This window comes from Dysidea avara, chromosome 7 (genome assembly GCF_963678975.1).
Source record: "Dysidea avara chromosome 7, odDysAvar1.4, whole genome shotgun sequence".
Lineage (NCBI taxonomy): Eukaryota > Metazoa > Porifera > Demospongiae > Dictyoceratida > Dysideidae > Dysidea > Dysidea avara.
Window position 1 is genome coordinate 19,252,193 of NC_089278.1, and position 16,904 is coordinate 19,269,096.

Below are 16,904 nucleotides of genomic sequence, written 5' to 3' on the forward strand. Positions count from 1 at the left end.
ACGTCATTTTCACACATTTGTATCTCGGTGATCACTTATCTGATTGGAACCAAATTTGCTACACAGTTGCCCGCCAGCCAAGGGAGTCTACATTCCAAATTTGAAGGAAATCGCTCCAGCCATTTCCGAGATACGAGCTGCCAAAGTTTCGTTTTTTTTTCTTCGTTTTTTTTTTCTTCTTCTTCTTCTTCTTCTTCTTCTTCTTCGTCTTTTCGCACACTTGCAAAAATTGCTATAACAAGCAAACGCGTACTCCGATCGCCTTGAAATTTGGCACACAGAAAGGGAGTCCAAAGGCGAATCCTAGCATCAAATTTGGTACAAATCCGATGAATGGTTCAGGAGTTATGACCGATTATTCGCGTAAAACAAGATCGATTTGTTGTCACGCCTACAGGGTAAACCGCTTCATGGAATGAGCTGAAAATTGCTATGTAGATGGAGTAACCATCGTAGGAGTGCCTTTTGGTGGTTTGAAAGGAATCGAGATAAAGACCACGGAGATATGACACAAAACCCAACCTGTGTCACAATTACGCGATCGATTTTTATGAATAAAAAAGTATTAGTTTTCACGCCTACTAGGCAAACCGCTTAGAGCAATGAGCTGAAAATCGGTGTATAGCTGGAATAATCTTCATAGAAAGTCCTTGCAGTAGTACAGAAGAATCGGATTACAAACCACTGAGTTATGATTCGAAAGCCAACTCCGTGTAGCAAATGCGAGATCGAGATACTCTAATAGAACAGTCACCCTAATAGAGCATTCGGCTAATTTATTTATTCCATTATAGAATTTTATTACATCACAAGTTATTCTGTAGGGAGTTCAGCTGCAAACAGTTAATCTTATAGACAGTTCAGCAAGAAGACAGTCACCATGTGGAGAGTTATGCAAATATATCACTATAGAGATTCAGAACATTACAAGTCACACTGAAGAAAGTTCAGCTATAAACAAGTCATGCACTGTGTAGAGAATTCAGCTACAATTAAGTCACTCTCTAGAGAATTCAGTTACACAGAATTCAGCTACACACAAGTTACTGTGGAGAGAGTTCAGCTACAAACAAAGTACCCTTTAGAGTGATCAGCTACAAACAAAACACTTTGCAGGGTGTTCAGCTGCAACAAATCAACCTTTAGAGCAATCAGCAATGAACAAATCTACCTGTAGAGAGATAAGCTAGAAACAAATCACCCTGTAGAGAGTTCAGCTACAAAAAATCACCCTGTAGAGACATCAGCTAGAAACTAGACACAATGTAAGGAGTTCAGCTACAAGCAATCACCCTGTAGAGAGTTCAGCTACAAAAAAATCACCCTGTAGAGACATCAGCTACAAACTACACACAATGTAAGGAGTTCAGCTACAAATAAATCACCCTGTAGAGAGTTCAGCTAAAACAAATCAACCTGCAGAGAGATCAGCTACAAACAAATCACCTTTTAGACAGTTCAGCTACAAACAAATTACCTTGTAGAGAGATCGGCTACAAACAAATCAACCTGCAGAGAGATCAGCTATACACAATTCAACTTGTATAGAGATCAGCTACAAACAAATCACCCTGTAGAGAGATCAGCTACAAACTAGACACAATGTAAGGAGTTCAACTACAAGCAAATCACCCTGTAGAGAGTTCAGCTACAAACAAACCAACCTGTAGAGCAATCAGCTAGAAACAAATCACCCTGAAGAGAGGTCAGCTACAAAAAATCACCCTGTAGAGATATCAGCTAGAAACAAATCACCCTGAAGAGAGGTCAGTTACAAAAAATCACCTTGTAGAGAGATCAACTACAAACAAAACACTTTGCAGAGAGCTCAGCTACAAACAAATCAACCTGTAGAGAGATCATCTAGAAACAAATCAACCTGCAGAGTGATCAGCTACAAACAAATCAGCTTGTAGAGAGATCAGTTACACACAAATCAACCTGTAGAGAGATAAGCTAGAAACAAATCACCCTGTAGAGAGTTCAGCTAAAACAAATCAATCTGCAGAGAGATCAGCTACATACAAATCACCATATAGATAGCTCAGCTACAAACAAATTACCTTGTAGAGAGATCGACTACAAACAAATAACCCTGCAGCGAGATCAGCTACACACAAATCAACTTGTATAGAGATCAGCTACAAACAAATCACCCTGTAGAGAGATCAGCTACAAACTAGACACAAAGTAAGGAGTTCAGCTACAAGCAAATTACCCTTTAGAGAGTTCATCTACAAACAAATCAACCTGTAGAGCAATCAGCTAGAAAAAAATCACCCTGAAGAGAGGTCAGCTACAAAAATCACCCTGTAGAGAGATCAGCTAGAAACAAATCACCCTGTAGAGAGTTCAGCTACAAGCAAAACACCCTGTAGAGAGTTCAGCAACAAAGAAACCACCATGTAGAGAGTTCAGCTGCAAACGAATCACCTTATAGAGAGTTCAGCTACAAACAAATTACCTTGTAGAGAGATCGGCTACAAATTAATCAACCTGCAGAGAGATCAGCTACACTCAAATCAACTTGTAGAGAGATTAGCTACAAACAAATCACCCTGTAGAGAGATCAGCTAGAAACTAGACACAATGTAAGGAGTTCAGCTACAAGCAAATCACCCTTTAGTGAGTTCAGCTACAAAACAATCAACCTGCAGTGAGATCACCTACAAAAAAGCACCTTGTACAGAGTTCAGCTACAAACAAATTACCTTGTAGAGAGATCGTCTACAAACAAATCAACCTGTAGAAAGATCAGCCACACACAAATCACCCTGTAGAGAGATCAGCTAGAAACTAGACACAATGTAAGGGGTTCAGCTACAAGTAAATCACCCTGTAGAGAGTTCAGCTAAAACAAATCAACCTGCAGAGAGATCAGCTACAAATAAATCACCTTATAGACAGTTCAGTTACAAACAAATTACCTTGTAGAGAGATCGGCTACAAATTAATCAACCTGCAGAGAGATCAGCTACACACAAATAAACTTGTAGAGAGATCAGCTACAAACAAATCACCCTGTAGAGAGATCAGCTAGAAACTAGACACAATGCAAGGAGTTCAGCTACAAGCAAAATCACCCTTTAGTGAGTTCAGCTGCAAACAAATCAACCTGCAGTGAGATCACCCACAAAAATGCACTTGTACAGAGTTCAGTTACAAACAAATTACCCTGTAGAGAGATCAGGTAGAAGAATTCACCTTGTAGAGAGTTCAGCAACAAAGAAACCACCATGTAGAGATTTCAGCTGCAAACAAATCACCCAGTAGAAAGATCAGCTAGAAGAAGTTACCTTGTAGAGAGTTCAGTTACAAAGAAACCATCATATAGAGAGTTCAGCTACAAAGAAATTACCCCATAGAGAGTTCATCTAGAAGAAGTCACCTTGTAAAGAGTTCAGCTACAAAGAAACCATCATGTACAGAGTTCAGCTACAAAGAAACCACCATGTAGAGTGTTTAGCTGCAAAAAATTACCTGTAGAGAGTTCAGCTAGAAACAAATCACCCTGTAGAGAGATCAGCTAAAAGAGGTCACCTTGTAGAGAGTTCAGCTACAAAGAAACCACCACATAAAGAGTTCAGCTGCAAATAAATCACTTGTAGAGAGTTCAGCTACAAGTAAATCCCCCTGTAGAGGGATCAGCTAGAAGAAGTCACCTTGTAGAGAGTTCAGCTGCAAACAAATCACCTGCAGAGAGTTCAGCTAGAAACAAATCACCCCGTAGAGAGATCAGCTGGACAAAGTCACCTTGTAGAGAGTTCAGCTACAAAGGAACCATCATGTAGAGAGTTCAGCTGCAAACAAATCACCCTGTAGAGAGTTCAGCTAGACGAAGTCACCTTATGGAGAGTTCAGCTACAAAGAAACCATCATGTAGAGAGTTCTGCTACAAACAAACCACCATGTAGAGAGTTTAGCTGCAAACAAATCACCTGTAGAGAGTTCAGCTAGAAACAAATCACCCTGTAGAGAGACCAGCTAGAAGAGGTCACCTTGTAGAGAGTTCAGCTACAAAGAAACCATCCTGTATATAGTTCAGCTACATTTCAAGTCACCCAGTAGAGAGATCAACTGCAAAAAAATATCCTGTGGGGAATAATGGGCATGTAATAAACATATGTATATAATTTGTATAATTACTAATAAAATCAAAAACAATTGAAGCATTAAAAATCTTCTTTAAGTTCTTTTCTTCTTCCTGTGGTAAAGAAAAAAACACATGGGTTAAAAAAGCCCCAAAGCCAGCCATAGGCCGGCTTTGCAGTATACAAATACAAAAAGAAGTGATATCTAATCAAAAACAGCCAAGCTGTAAAAAAAGGTGCGGCCCCCAAAAAGGCCATGGTGAAAAAAGATGTGAAATCCAAGGTGGCGGCCAAGAAATGGCTGTGATGGTAGGTTAATGGTTACATTTTAATAACGACAATTCAGGTGAATTTTGTGCCGCTTGGTCTTGGCACCAAATTCACCTGAATTGTCGTTATTAAAATGTAACCATTAACCTACCATCACAGCCATTTCTTGGCCGCCACCTTGGATTTCACATCTTTTTTCACCATGGCCTTTTTGGGGGCCGCACCTTTTTTTACAGCTTGGCTGTTTTTGATTAGATAGTACTGTAGTAGGGACAGCAATGGTTTGTAATTTCCTGCTGAAAAGCTCCACCAAAAACCAACCTTACAAACTAAACACAATTATCTGATGTCAACTTTTGCAATATAAATTATTCAGAAGAACAAAATATATTAATTTTAAAAAATTGCCGAAACTGAAAATTGTCTGCCAGCCTTAGGCTAGAGCCTAAATGATACATTGTACAGCCATCATTTTACACCACATCACATCTGGGATGTGCTTTTTGGGGTTCCGATGAGTGTCTGCCTACCTTTCCTCTTTAATTATGCTGCCTGTCATCTTTGTGCAACAAACCCATATCTTTATTGAGTGAGTAAAAGTATCAGTCAGTCAGTCAGTCAGTCAGTCAGTCAGTCAGTCAGTCAGTCAGTCAGTCAGTCAGTCAGTCAGTCAGTCAGTCAGTCAGTCAGTCAGTCAGAAAATCCAAATTCTGTGGCAACTTGCTGGGGATGTTTTGGGCTGTTTCATGCATTTGTATAAGTAAACCAATATGTCCATATCCACTAAGACTTTTCCGTAATAGTAATTAACTATCATTACTACAATGGCTTTTTGTGAACAGCATTTTGAAGGGCACTCTTGATTTTTGAGGAGGATCCCTACTATACAGTACAATACTGTATGTATTTAAATGACATAGAATTAGCCTATAAATAATTAGAGCAAAATCTTCTATAAATGGAAGATAGCAACACTGCAATACATCACCAGTGGCTTAAATAAACTGAAATGAGACATTATAGTAGTATTTACATTATGTCCATTACATTATGTCCATTACATGACTTTATGCATCATTCAAGTTGTTATCATTATGTACCCAAACAGTGGAAGGTACGAATTGCTACACAAGTGTTTCATTTATTCTGGTAGTTTAGTGTTGTGAACCAGTATGTAAAAACCGGTTATTAACCTGTATTGTCTAGGTCAAGCCAATTATTGGCTAAGAAGCCTTTAAACTGATTTTGCCCACCCACTTGATAAACCATAAATTACCCCTGCTGACAAGTGTTAACATCACAACATAACCTCAAAGCATGTATAAATATGTGCTTGTAATAGCTATTATTGTAAGGCAGGATGTTGATGGTCACTGTGGTACCACCCTAAGGCTTCCAACAGGCATGTTTAGTGCCATAATGTCTGCTAATTTACAATCAGACAATAACCAGTCAATATCCAATTATTCACCTTCTAATAACCGGTTTTAGTAAACTCTGCAGGTTCACAGCACTATGGTAGTTATAATTACTAATGAAAAATAGTCATTTTCTAATATATGCATAAATGCAGCATCAGTATAACTAAATGACAGCAATGGTGGTAAAGTATCAATGTAATATTTGGTGATCTGAGTATGTATATGAGGGACAAAGTGAAGGCTACTAAATCACATAGACCCTGAGCATTGCTGTTGAATTTTCTTTAATTCAATTACAGTCAGTACCTCTGCAGCTGCTAAATATAGGAAAAGAACAAAATGTGGTAAAATTGTGTATAAAACCTATGTTACATCACTTGTTAGCAACTCAAAAGACACAAATCACTGATGTTACAAACTACACTGTTCTATATAGTTTCAGAGTGACCTCTTTAACACATGGGACTTCAAAATCTCATTTTCAGCTACCTTACATGCACAAACTTTCAAGAGATGTGATTTCTACAGATTTCACAGTTGCATACAGCTATCTGCAAAAATTTCATCCTCAAAAATCAGGATTAGCTTTATGCTGTACTCGTATGTTTAATAATTATAATTTAAAAATGAAGTGAGGATCCAAGAAATAAAAAGTAGTGAAACAAGAGATGAATGATGGTAATACAGCATAGCTCAGTAGAAAATCCCTACATAGGCATGTTATATAACAATTATATTTTGTTCAATGTCCAAGTAAGGATTATCCCACAGAGCTACGTATGTTGTAATACCATCTTGTTTCACTACTTTTTATATAACACTTAGATCTCTACTTTATTTTATAGTTTTTTGTTATAGCTATACAGCTATGATATAAACATGTGACTGTTTTATTAGAATATTGAACATGGCTGTTGTATTAGGGTGACTGCTTTATTAGAGTATCTCGAGTGGACCTCATCCAACTGGACTATATGCAATATTTAAGGAGCGTGGTCATGACATGCCTTGTTTTTCACCGTGCTACCAATAAAAGGCATGTATTCTCAATCGTTATTATAAGTACAGTCATATATAAGTAACGATTCTCATTAATTATCTATGGTACAGCTGCCTAGGTCATTTAGAGATGTGTCTCTTGATCTTTATTGGTCCAGTTGTACTAGATCATAATAGAGCACGTTGCTCAATTGTTATTGGTCCAACTAGTTTGTAAAAGGTCTTATCATACAGGTACAGTGTCTACCAACTGTCTACCAGTAATGTATCACAATAAATTCATGGTGTCTAAGTGTTGATACGGAAATGAATGCCTTGATACAGTTTCCTAGCATGAAGAAGAAATTGAAGATAAAAGGAAACACAAGACGCAGAGACAAGCACTCATCGGAAACCCAAAAGGCACATGCCATTGGTGAGTTTGTTATCATGGCAAAAAAAATGGTGGTCATATGATGTGTTGTTTAGCTTCTAGCTTTGGAACCCATGGTCAGGCTGGCAAGCTGGCAGGCAGACGAAAAATCGGTTGTTCAATATTAGAGCTTATATATATATGGGTTTTGCAAGTTTAACACTATATTGACTTTAGATACACTGAGACTGTTCTGTAAAGATACTTTTTGCCCCTTATGATGTTTCTAGGGTGGCTTTTAAAGGTGGCATTTTGGTGGGCTCCTAGTATTTTTGTCCTGATCTTTTACATAAATGAGTAGGGCTTTATTTGAAACTGGGTATGTATTTTTTGTAGGCTAAAGTGATATTTGGCATGTATATAGTCAAATTCAAACTAAGACTTGTTGTAAAAGTATGAATAAAAAGTATAATCATGACCTAAAACCATTGGCAAACAGTTGGATAATATACATCTGCAGTGTATGCAGACTCACATGGAACTGCTCAATATTGGAGTGATCCCTATTTAAAAGTACTACCGCACTAGTAACCTGAGTGAAAAATGAGTGATTCTCAAAAATTAAACTACTAAAATTTTGCTAACCCATAAAAGTTCCTTACCTCAAAAATTTGTACATATACGGTAATCAATAAGTAAAGTATTTCCTTGTACGAGAGCCAAAGTTGAATAAACACCTTTGGGAGTCCAGAACATTATGTAGCTGGTCTCAAAATAAGCTTGGAGTATATTATCTAATCAACAACAGCCAAGCTGTAAAAAAAAGGTGCGGCCTCTAAAAAGGCCATGGTGAAAAAAAGATGTGAAATCCAAGGTGGCAGCCAAGAAATGGCTGTGATGGTAGGTTAATGGTAAAAATTTTAATAACGACAATTCAGGTGAATTTTGTGCCAAGACCAAGCGGCACCAAATTCACCTGAATTGTCGTTATTAAAATTTTTAACATTAACCTACAATCACAGCCATTTCTTGGCCGCCACCTTGGATTTCACATCTTTTTTCACCATGGCCTTTTTAGGGGCTGCACCTTTTTTATAGCTTGGCTGTTTTTGATTAGATATCAATTCTTTTTGTATTGGCCGGCTTTGGGGCTTTTTTAACCTATCCTTTTTCTTTACCACAGGAAGAATAAAAAGACAGAGCAGATTTTTAATACTTCAACTGTTTTTGATTTTATCAGTAATTATAAAAATATATTTATTACATGTCTATTATTCCCTACTGGATAACTTGTTCGCAGCTGATCTTTCTACTAAGGGACTTGAAATGTACCTAAACTCTCTACAGGCTGATTTGTTTGCATCTGAACTCTCTACAGGGTGATTTGTTTGGTAGCTGAACTCTCTAAATGGTAATTTATTTACAGCTGAACTCTATGCAGGGTGATTTGTTTGTAGCTGAACTCTCTACAAGATGGTTTCTTTGTAGCTGAACTCTCTACAGGGTGATTTGTTAGTATCTACAGGATGGTTTCTTTGTAGCTGGTCTCTACGAGGTGACTTGTTTCTAGCTGATCTCTCTACAAGGTAACTTCTCCTACTACAGGGTGACTTGTATCTATAGCTGAACTATCTACAGGATGATGATCTGTTTGTAGCTGAAATCTCTACAGGGTGATTTGCTTGTAACTGAATTCCCTATAATATTATTGTGTCTAGTGTCTATATAGCTGATCTCTCTACAGGTTGATTTTTTTGTAGCTGAACTCTCTACAGGGTGATTTGTTTGTAGCTAAACTCTCTACAGGGTGATTTGTTTATAGCTGATCTCTCTACAGGGTGATTATTTGTAGTTGATCTCTCTACAGGGTGATTTGGTTGTAGCTGATCTCTCTACAGGGTGATTTGGTTGTAGCTGATCTCTCTACAGTGGGTGATTTGTTTGTAACTGAAATCTCTACAGGTTGATTTGTTTGTAGCTGAAGTCTCTACACGGTGTTTTATTTGTAGCTGATCTCTCTACATGGTAATTTGTTTGTAGCTGAACTCTCTACAGGGTGATTGTTTGTAGCTGATCTCTCTACAGGTTGATTTTTTTTGTAGCTGAACTCTCTACACGGTGATGTGTTTGTAGCTGAACTCTCTACAGGGTGATTTGTTTGTAGCTGATCTCTCTACAGGGTGATTGTTTGTAGCTGATCTCTCTACAGGTTGATTTTTTTTGTAGCTGAACACTCTACACGGTGATGTGTTTGTAGCTGAACTCTCTACAGGGTGATTTGTTTGTAGCTGATCTCTCTACAGGGTGATTGTTTGTAGCTGATCTCTCTACAGGGTGATTTGGTTGTAGCTGATCTCTCTACAGTGGGTGATTTGTTTGTAACTGAAATCTCTACAGGTTTATTTTCTTTGTAACTGAAGTCTCTACATGGTGTATTGTTTGTAGCTGATCTCTCTACAGGGTAATTTGTTTGTAGCTGAACTCACTGCAAGGTGATTTGTTTGTAGCTGATCTCTCTACAGGGTGATGTGTTTGTAACTGAAATCTCTACAGGGTGATTTGCTTGTAACTGAATTCCCTATATGTGACCCAGTCTGACAAAACCGGGCTTATCGCCTATTTAAAAGTATCGAGAAATGCCGGTTTTAAGTATTTAGTGTGTTGTAGCTCGCCAATGGTTGAAGCTATGTGTACCAAATTTCACACGTTTTACACCAATTCCTTACCTTCCAGAGCATCCACTGTGCAAGTAGCCAACAACTAAGTTTCCCGCCATTTTAGATAGTTTTTAAACCGAGGTTGACTGTACCAGGCTAGCTGCAAATTGGGTGGGAGGCGGGGGCCCTGGAAGGCCGGCAAGATGGTGTTCAAAAATTGAAAAGGAAGGCCAAGGGATGAATTAGGCCAAGTTTTGAGCCTTTGAGATCTCAAAACTGGCTAAAATGAAAGGAAATTCACAGCAGAGGTAGTTATTCAGCACCACAGAGTTGTACAGCCACATACAGTCATTCCCAGGCTGACCACAGCTCCATTAAGGCCCCACACCACACGTACGGATCGCCACTGGCCTCGGGAAAAGCAGCCAGCAAAACCAGACCACTCAAGTCTAGCTGATTTTAAATGTGGAATTAGATAGTTTATTCATGTAGCTGTGTATCCTGGGTGAAATATCGAATCTGCTGACATGGGCGATAAGACCGGTTTTCTCAGACTGGGTCACATATTGTGTCTTGTGTCTATATAGCTGATCTCTCTACAGGTTGATTTGTTTATTTGTAGCTGAACTCTCTACAGGGTGGTTTGTTTGTAGCTGAACTCTCTACAAGGTGATTTGTTTGCAGCTGAACTCTCTACAGGGTGATTTGTTTGTAGCTGATCTCTCTACAGGGTGATTTGTTTGTAGCTGATCTCTCTACAGGGTGATTTGGTTGTAGCTGATCTCTCTACAGGGTGATTTGGTTGTAGCTGATCTCTCTACAGTGGGTGATTTGTTTGTAACTGAAATCTTTACAGGTGAAGTCTCTACACGGTGTTTTGTTTGTAGCTGATCTCTAATTTGTTTGTAGCTGAACTCACTGCAAGGTGATGTGTTTGTAGCTGATCTCTTTACAGGGTGATTTGCTTGTAACCAAATTTCCTATATTGTGTCTAGTGTCTAGCTGATCTCTCTACAGGTTGATTTGTTTGTAGCTGAACTCTCTACAGGGTTGTTTCTTTGTAACTGAACTCTCTACAAGGTGACTTGCTTCTAGCTGATCTCTCTACAGGGTGATTTGTTTGTAGCTGAACTCTCTACAGGGTTGTTTCTTTGTAACTGAACTCTCTACAAGGTGACTTGCTTCTAGCTGATCTCTCTACAGGGTGACTTGTATAGCTGAACTCTCTAGAGGGTGATCTGTTCATAGCTGAACTCTCTACAGGGTGATTTGTTTGTAGCTGAAATCTCTTGTTTCAAACTGATTTCACTGTAGGGTAACTTGTTTGTAACTGAACTACCTACAGGATGATTTTTTCGTAGCTGAACTCTACATAGGGTGATTTGTATGTACCTGAACTTTCTACAGAGTGATTTGCTTTTAGCTGAACACTCTGCAGGGTGATTTGTTTGTAGTTGATCTCTCTACAGGGTTTCTTTGCAGCTGAGATCTCTACAGGGCAACTTCTTCTAACTGAGCGCTCTCTTGTTTCTAGCTGTTCTCTCTACAGAGTAACTTGTTTGTATAGCTGAACTCTTTACAGGTGTTTTTTTGGTTGTTGAACTCTCTACACTGTGACTTGTTTGTAGCAAAATTCTCTACAGAGCGACTTGTATGTAGCTGAATTCTCTACTGAGTGACTTACTTGTAGCTGAACATTACTATAAAGTGACTTGTCTGTAGCTGTAATCTCTACAGGGTTACTTGTTTGCAGCTGGTCTCTACAGGTTAACTTGTTTGTATAGATGAACTCTCTACAGGGTAGTTTCTTTGTAGCTGAACTCTCTCCACAGTGACTTGTTTGTAGCTGAACTCTCTAGAGAGTGTAGCTGAACTCTCCACAGGGTGCACGACTTGTTTATAGCTGAACTCTCCTCAGTGTGACTTGTAATGTTCTGATTCTTCTGAATCACTACAGCAATATATCTGTAGCTGAACTCTCTATAGGGTGACTTGCTTCTTGCTGAACTGTCTATAAGATTAACTATTTGCAGCTGAACTCCCTACAGAATAACTTGCAATGTAATAGAATTCTACGTATAATGGAGTAAATAAATTAGCTGAATGCTCTATTAGGGTGACTGTTCTATTAGAGTATCTCGATCTCGCATATGTTACACATAGTTGGCTTTGGAATCATAACTCAGTGGTTTGTAATCCGATTCTTCTGTACTACTGCATGGATTTTCTATGATAATTATTCCAGCTACACACCGATTTTCAGCTCACTGCTCTAAGCGGTTTGCCTAGTAGGCATGAAAACTATTAGTTTTTTATTCATAAAAATCGATCGCGTAATTGTGACACAGGTTGGATTTTGTGGCATATCTCGATGGCCCTTAACTGAATTCCTTTCAAACCACAAAAAGGCACTCCTACGATAGTTACTCCATCTACATAGCAATTTTCAGCTCATTCCTTCAAGCGGTTTACCCTGTGGGCGTGACAGACTTTCGACCTTATTTTACGCAAATAATCGGTCATAACTATGTGAACGTTTATCGGATTCCTACCAAACGTGGTACTCAGATTCGCCTTAATGAGCCCTTTAAGTGTGCCAAATTTCAGCCCAATTGGAGCACAAAGTCGTGTTTTATGGCGGATTTTGCAAAGTGTGCGAAAAGAAGAACAAGAAGTAGAAGAAAAAAACGAAGAAAAAAAAAACCTAACTTTGGCCGCTCGTATCTCGGAAAGGGATGGAGCGATTTTCTTCAAATTTGGAATGTGGACTCCCCTACCTAGCCGGCACTTCTGTAGCAACTTTGGTTTCAATCGGATAAGGAATCACGGAGCTACAAAGGTGTGAACATTGCGTTTACTTTCTTCCTGTCAATATACTCACGGTGTGGCGCACCGGCTTCTTGGGCCGTACGACACACTACCGTGTGTCTTGATTTGGATGTTATTGTTAGTAGGCTTTATTCTATCCTTTACTACTATTGTTTCTTTCAACCCCATAACTTTAAATTTAGAACATTCTGAGGAATGAAAAAGGTGCTATAAGAAGCCACATAAGTAAACATAAAATCACGAGGATACATGGTATTCAATTTTGAAATCAAAATAAAGAAAACACTCAAATTAAGTCCAATTAATCAGAACATGTCCAGTCCATTTGTATACTTTTATGATCATTCAAAGAAATGGACATTCAAAGGAATAGGCACAAGACTAAATATGTGAAATTTTGCTTTATTTCAGAAAATATTTTACAATAGCCAAGTGGTGAAAACAGTGAAAGGAGCACTGATACAAACACACTAGTTGCACTATCACTTAAATTCTCTTATGGTACTAGGTTACCATCATTAATTTATTCTTTGTTTCCCATCACTGCCCACATCAATTTTTAGGTAGCTGCACTATTTAATTGCTTGTTTTTAGATCATGTAAATGTACCATTTGTGACTGTGTCTGGTCTTACTGTCCATGACAGCAGATTTGATTTTTCACAAAGAACACAAAGATACATGAATCAACTATAAGTTTTAGTATCGAAATCAGCTAGACTTGGGTGGTCTGCTTTTGCTAGTTGCTTTTTCCAAGCACAGTGGCAATTTGTATGAGCAGTCTGGGAACCTAATGGAGCTCTGGTCAGCGTGAGGATGGCTATGTGTAGCTGTACATCTCTGTGGTATTGAATAAAGAGCTGTGCTGTAAAGTGACCTAATTTTAGAAAACCGTCGATATTCGTACATTTGTTTTATTGGTTCTTTGTTGTCTATAGGGACAGAAGAATGGACTGGCTAAGTTTCAGCTTCATAAGTCAAACAGTGTGGGAAATACAGCACTAGACAGCAGACAAGCAAATAAATTGATTTGTACAGAAACCATCAAGAAAATAATCTACAGGCACTTACATAAGGCATCATAACTTACTGGTACAATGGCATACAGAATTGAATCTTGACTAATTTGTGGTCTCCATAAATTTGTAAATACACCAAGGTATAGTTTTTTCCCAAGGTAAGTGCAAATTCACTGAAGAAAGACCATCGGTAAATTCTTTCACCACTGTAACGTAAACAAATGTCTCAAACTCAGAAACCCTTCCATGTATGGAAATTAACCCTTTAAGGACCAGCGTCGTACATGTACGTCCAAATATAGCCTCACGCGAAAGCCCAGCGTCGTACATGTACGTCCAAGATATTAAGCAGTAAACAAAGAGCTACATCTTTGCAGTATTAGAAGCTATGGGCTTTAAACAGACAATTTTGTTCGCCATTAGTAGACGATTCTTTTGATATACAATGTCAATACATTACGTGAAACTACACTAGAAAGAACTAGCCTTATAATTTAAGTATATTATATTTACACAAGAACAAACCTAACCTTGTACAAATCCGCCCACAACTTTCGCCTTGTAGCTCATAATGAACTACAATAAACTTTACGGCACTCTTCATTTAGAGATGCATCTAATGATATACAAGATCACGTGATGGCGCTCTTTAAAAGGAGTGAAGCAATGGCTTCTAACAGATCGCATCGTGAAGAAGACAGATCATCAGCGGTGTTAATAAATCGCCTTGCTAGTTGAAAATGGTAAGTTCTACACACTAATAACTTAGATATTTCTGCTTATTATGGATAGGTGAATCTGTACTACAGTTTGTATTAGCCCTTACTACTTTCTGCAGTTTTGGTGACGCTACAAACTTGCTAAGTAATACAATACGCAAATTTCATTAAAATTGTGGGTTTTCAGGGTAGGCACTGCGTAAATTACTGTAGTCCTTAAAGGATTAATTAAACAAGGATTTTTGAACTCCCTGTGAACAAGCAAACATGATGATGTCTTTATCCATTGGAGTGTTAATTCACTAGCCAGTAAGGCAACAAAAACTTGTATAATTTTTTTTGGAGCTTGTGTTTTTTACTTGAATGCAAAAGTACTATTGTGCGTAGATGGACAGTTTTCCCACATTTGGTCACAAATGTCCTTACATTTTAGCCAGTTTTGAGACCTGAATGACCCATAACATGACCTAATTTATCCCTAAACCTTTCTTTTTACCTTTTTAAAGCAGCCTCGTACCCTCCTCCGGCCCCCATCACCTACCCCTTTTGGAGCTCGCTTGATACAGTTAACATCTAGTTAAAAATTATCTAAAATGGTGGGAAACTTATCTGTTGGCCTTGTACAGTGGATGCTCTGGAGGGTAAGGAATTGGTGTAAAACATGTGAAAAATTGGTCCATGTAGCTTCAACCATTGGCGAACTACAACATACTAAATACTTAAAACTGGCATTTCTCCAAAACTTTTAATTAGGCGATAAGACCAGTTTTCCCACACTGTGTATGGAGGCCAAATATCAAGGTAAATGTAATACTGTGCACATAAATATAATAAAAGAATAATGAAGGGGTTGGATCCTTCCACTTTTGTTTCACAGGGCATATAGCCCTTTGTTGAGATACTCTAATAGAGCAGTCATATGCTCTAATAAAACAGTCAAGTATAACTGAAATCAATAATCTCTTCATGTCCACATCTGGTTTTCAGTACAGAGGGACAGGAAACAAATAAGATTTCCTTGATTACCATATGGCATCAGACGTTTGGGTAACATTATAATTTTGATATAAAATTTCTCACCATCATCATCCACTATAGTAACTGTAACTTGACCAATACTACCACGAGTGACACCATTGGGTAATGTGCTAAGTACAATAGTAAGAGTAAAGTCTTCATCAACTTCCAATATAATATCATTATTGATTGGAATATCAAATGGAACACTAGTCACTCCAACAGGAAATGTGACAGTAAATGGTCCAGAATTATAATCAATACCTCCTCCTGTAATATAACTATTGTAACACTGTGTGATAATTTTATTTTACTTACCAGTAGCAGTATTTGCATTATCTCTAACTTGTACAGTAATATCAGTTGATGATGGGTTACTGAGAACTAGTATAAGTTGAGCTAGTCCATCATCTTCATCAACACTGTATGTTGACTGGTTGAAGGTGACAGTGATTTCTAAACAAATAAAATTTACTACATATAAATCCACTAAACAACATGGTAATGTGTCATGTGATCAAGAAAGCCAACTTGTTGTAACAGTGTGCTGTTAACATTTAGAAAATGGTATACTTTACACAACATCCTTTGATCTTTGTGACTAATTTCATGATTCCAAAGCTTTGGCCTTGATACTTCCTTTTAACTTTTTTTCCCTTTACTACAGGAATTGTCAAGGTTATTACGCATTTACGAAGAAATCAAGACGAATTTTAAAGGCGTGTATATCCCAATGATAGATTCGACTCAAATTACAAATGGGAGGTGCCCTACCCTGAGGAAGTCAGAAATGGTTAATTATTGTCCAAGCACTATCAAGCTACGGATGCGTTTTCTTGGTTCCATAAAACAAGTATGATGCCCACCCGCATCGGCTGTACTTGGCCGCACAACACACTTGATATAAGCTTTTAAAAATATTTCTGTAGTACCCTAATAGACCACACATTTTTTCTGGGCCCTTAAATACAACACATATAGAATGTTCTAGAATTTCCACTGATAGATCTATGGGTTATCATTCTTGTGTACTAACCAGAACTTTCATTTCTAAGGTAGAAATTAAGTGAGGTGAGCAACTGACAGCAGTGGCAGAGTGGTAAAAGGATAGGATATATAGGTGTGGAGGTCCCTGGTTTGAAACTTGGAGAATTTCTGTTTTCTGACATTTTTACACACTTTTTTTTGCTTCTCAGTGACTGTTCTATTAGAGTAACTTGATCAAAATTTTTTGTGCTTGATTTTGCTTTATATCTCCTTAGCTAATACTCTCGGTACTTTCAAGCCACAAAAGGTTTGCACTATGATAGTAACTTCATGTACAGACTGATTGTCAAGCTATTCCATCAAGCAGATTACCTGCAGGCGTGACAACAAATCACTTTTGCAATTTTCAAAATCATGCATAACTCCATTGTTCTTACTTTGATCTGTTCGAAAATTGTACTGTATATGTACTGCATTATGCTCTTACTGTGTGCCAAGTTTGAAATCAATTGAGTAATGAGTTATAGCGAGTGGAGTGAAAAGA

General features: G+C 38.0%; 1 protein-coding gene across 1 annotated transcript in view; it reads right to left on the reverse strand.

Moving 5' to 3' along the window:
- LOC136261089 (adhesion G-protein coupled receptor V1-like) overlaps positions 1-16,904 on the reverse strand; it is a 259,887-nt gene that overhangs the window by 158,872 nt on the left and 84,111 nt on the right. The window contains exons 18-19 of the mRNA XM_066055056.1: positions 15,692-15,829; positions 15,437-15,643 (exon numbers count right to left, since the gene is read on the reverse strand). Coding sequence (XP_065911128.1) covers positions 15,437-15,643; positions 15,692-15,829 — 345 coding nt within the window. The remainder of the gene's footprint in view (positions 1-15,436; positions 15,644-15,691; positions 15,830-16,904) is intronic.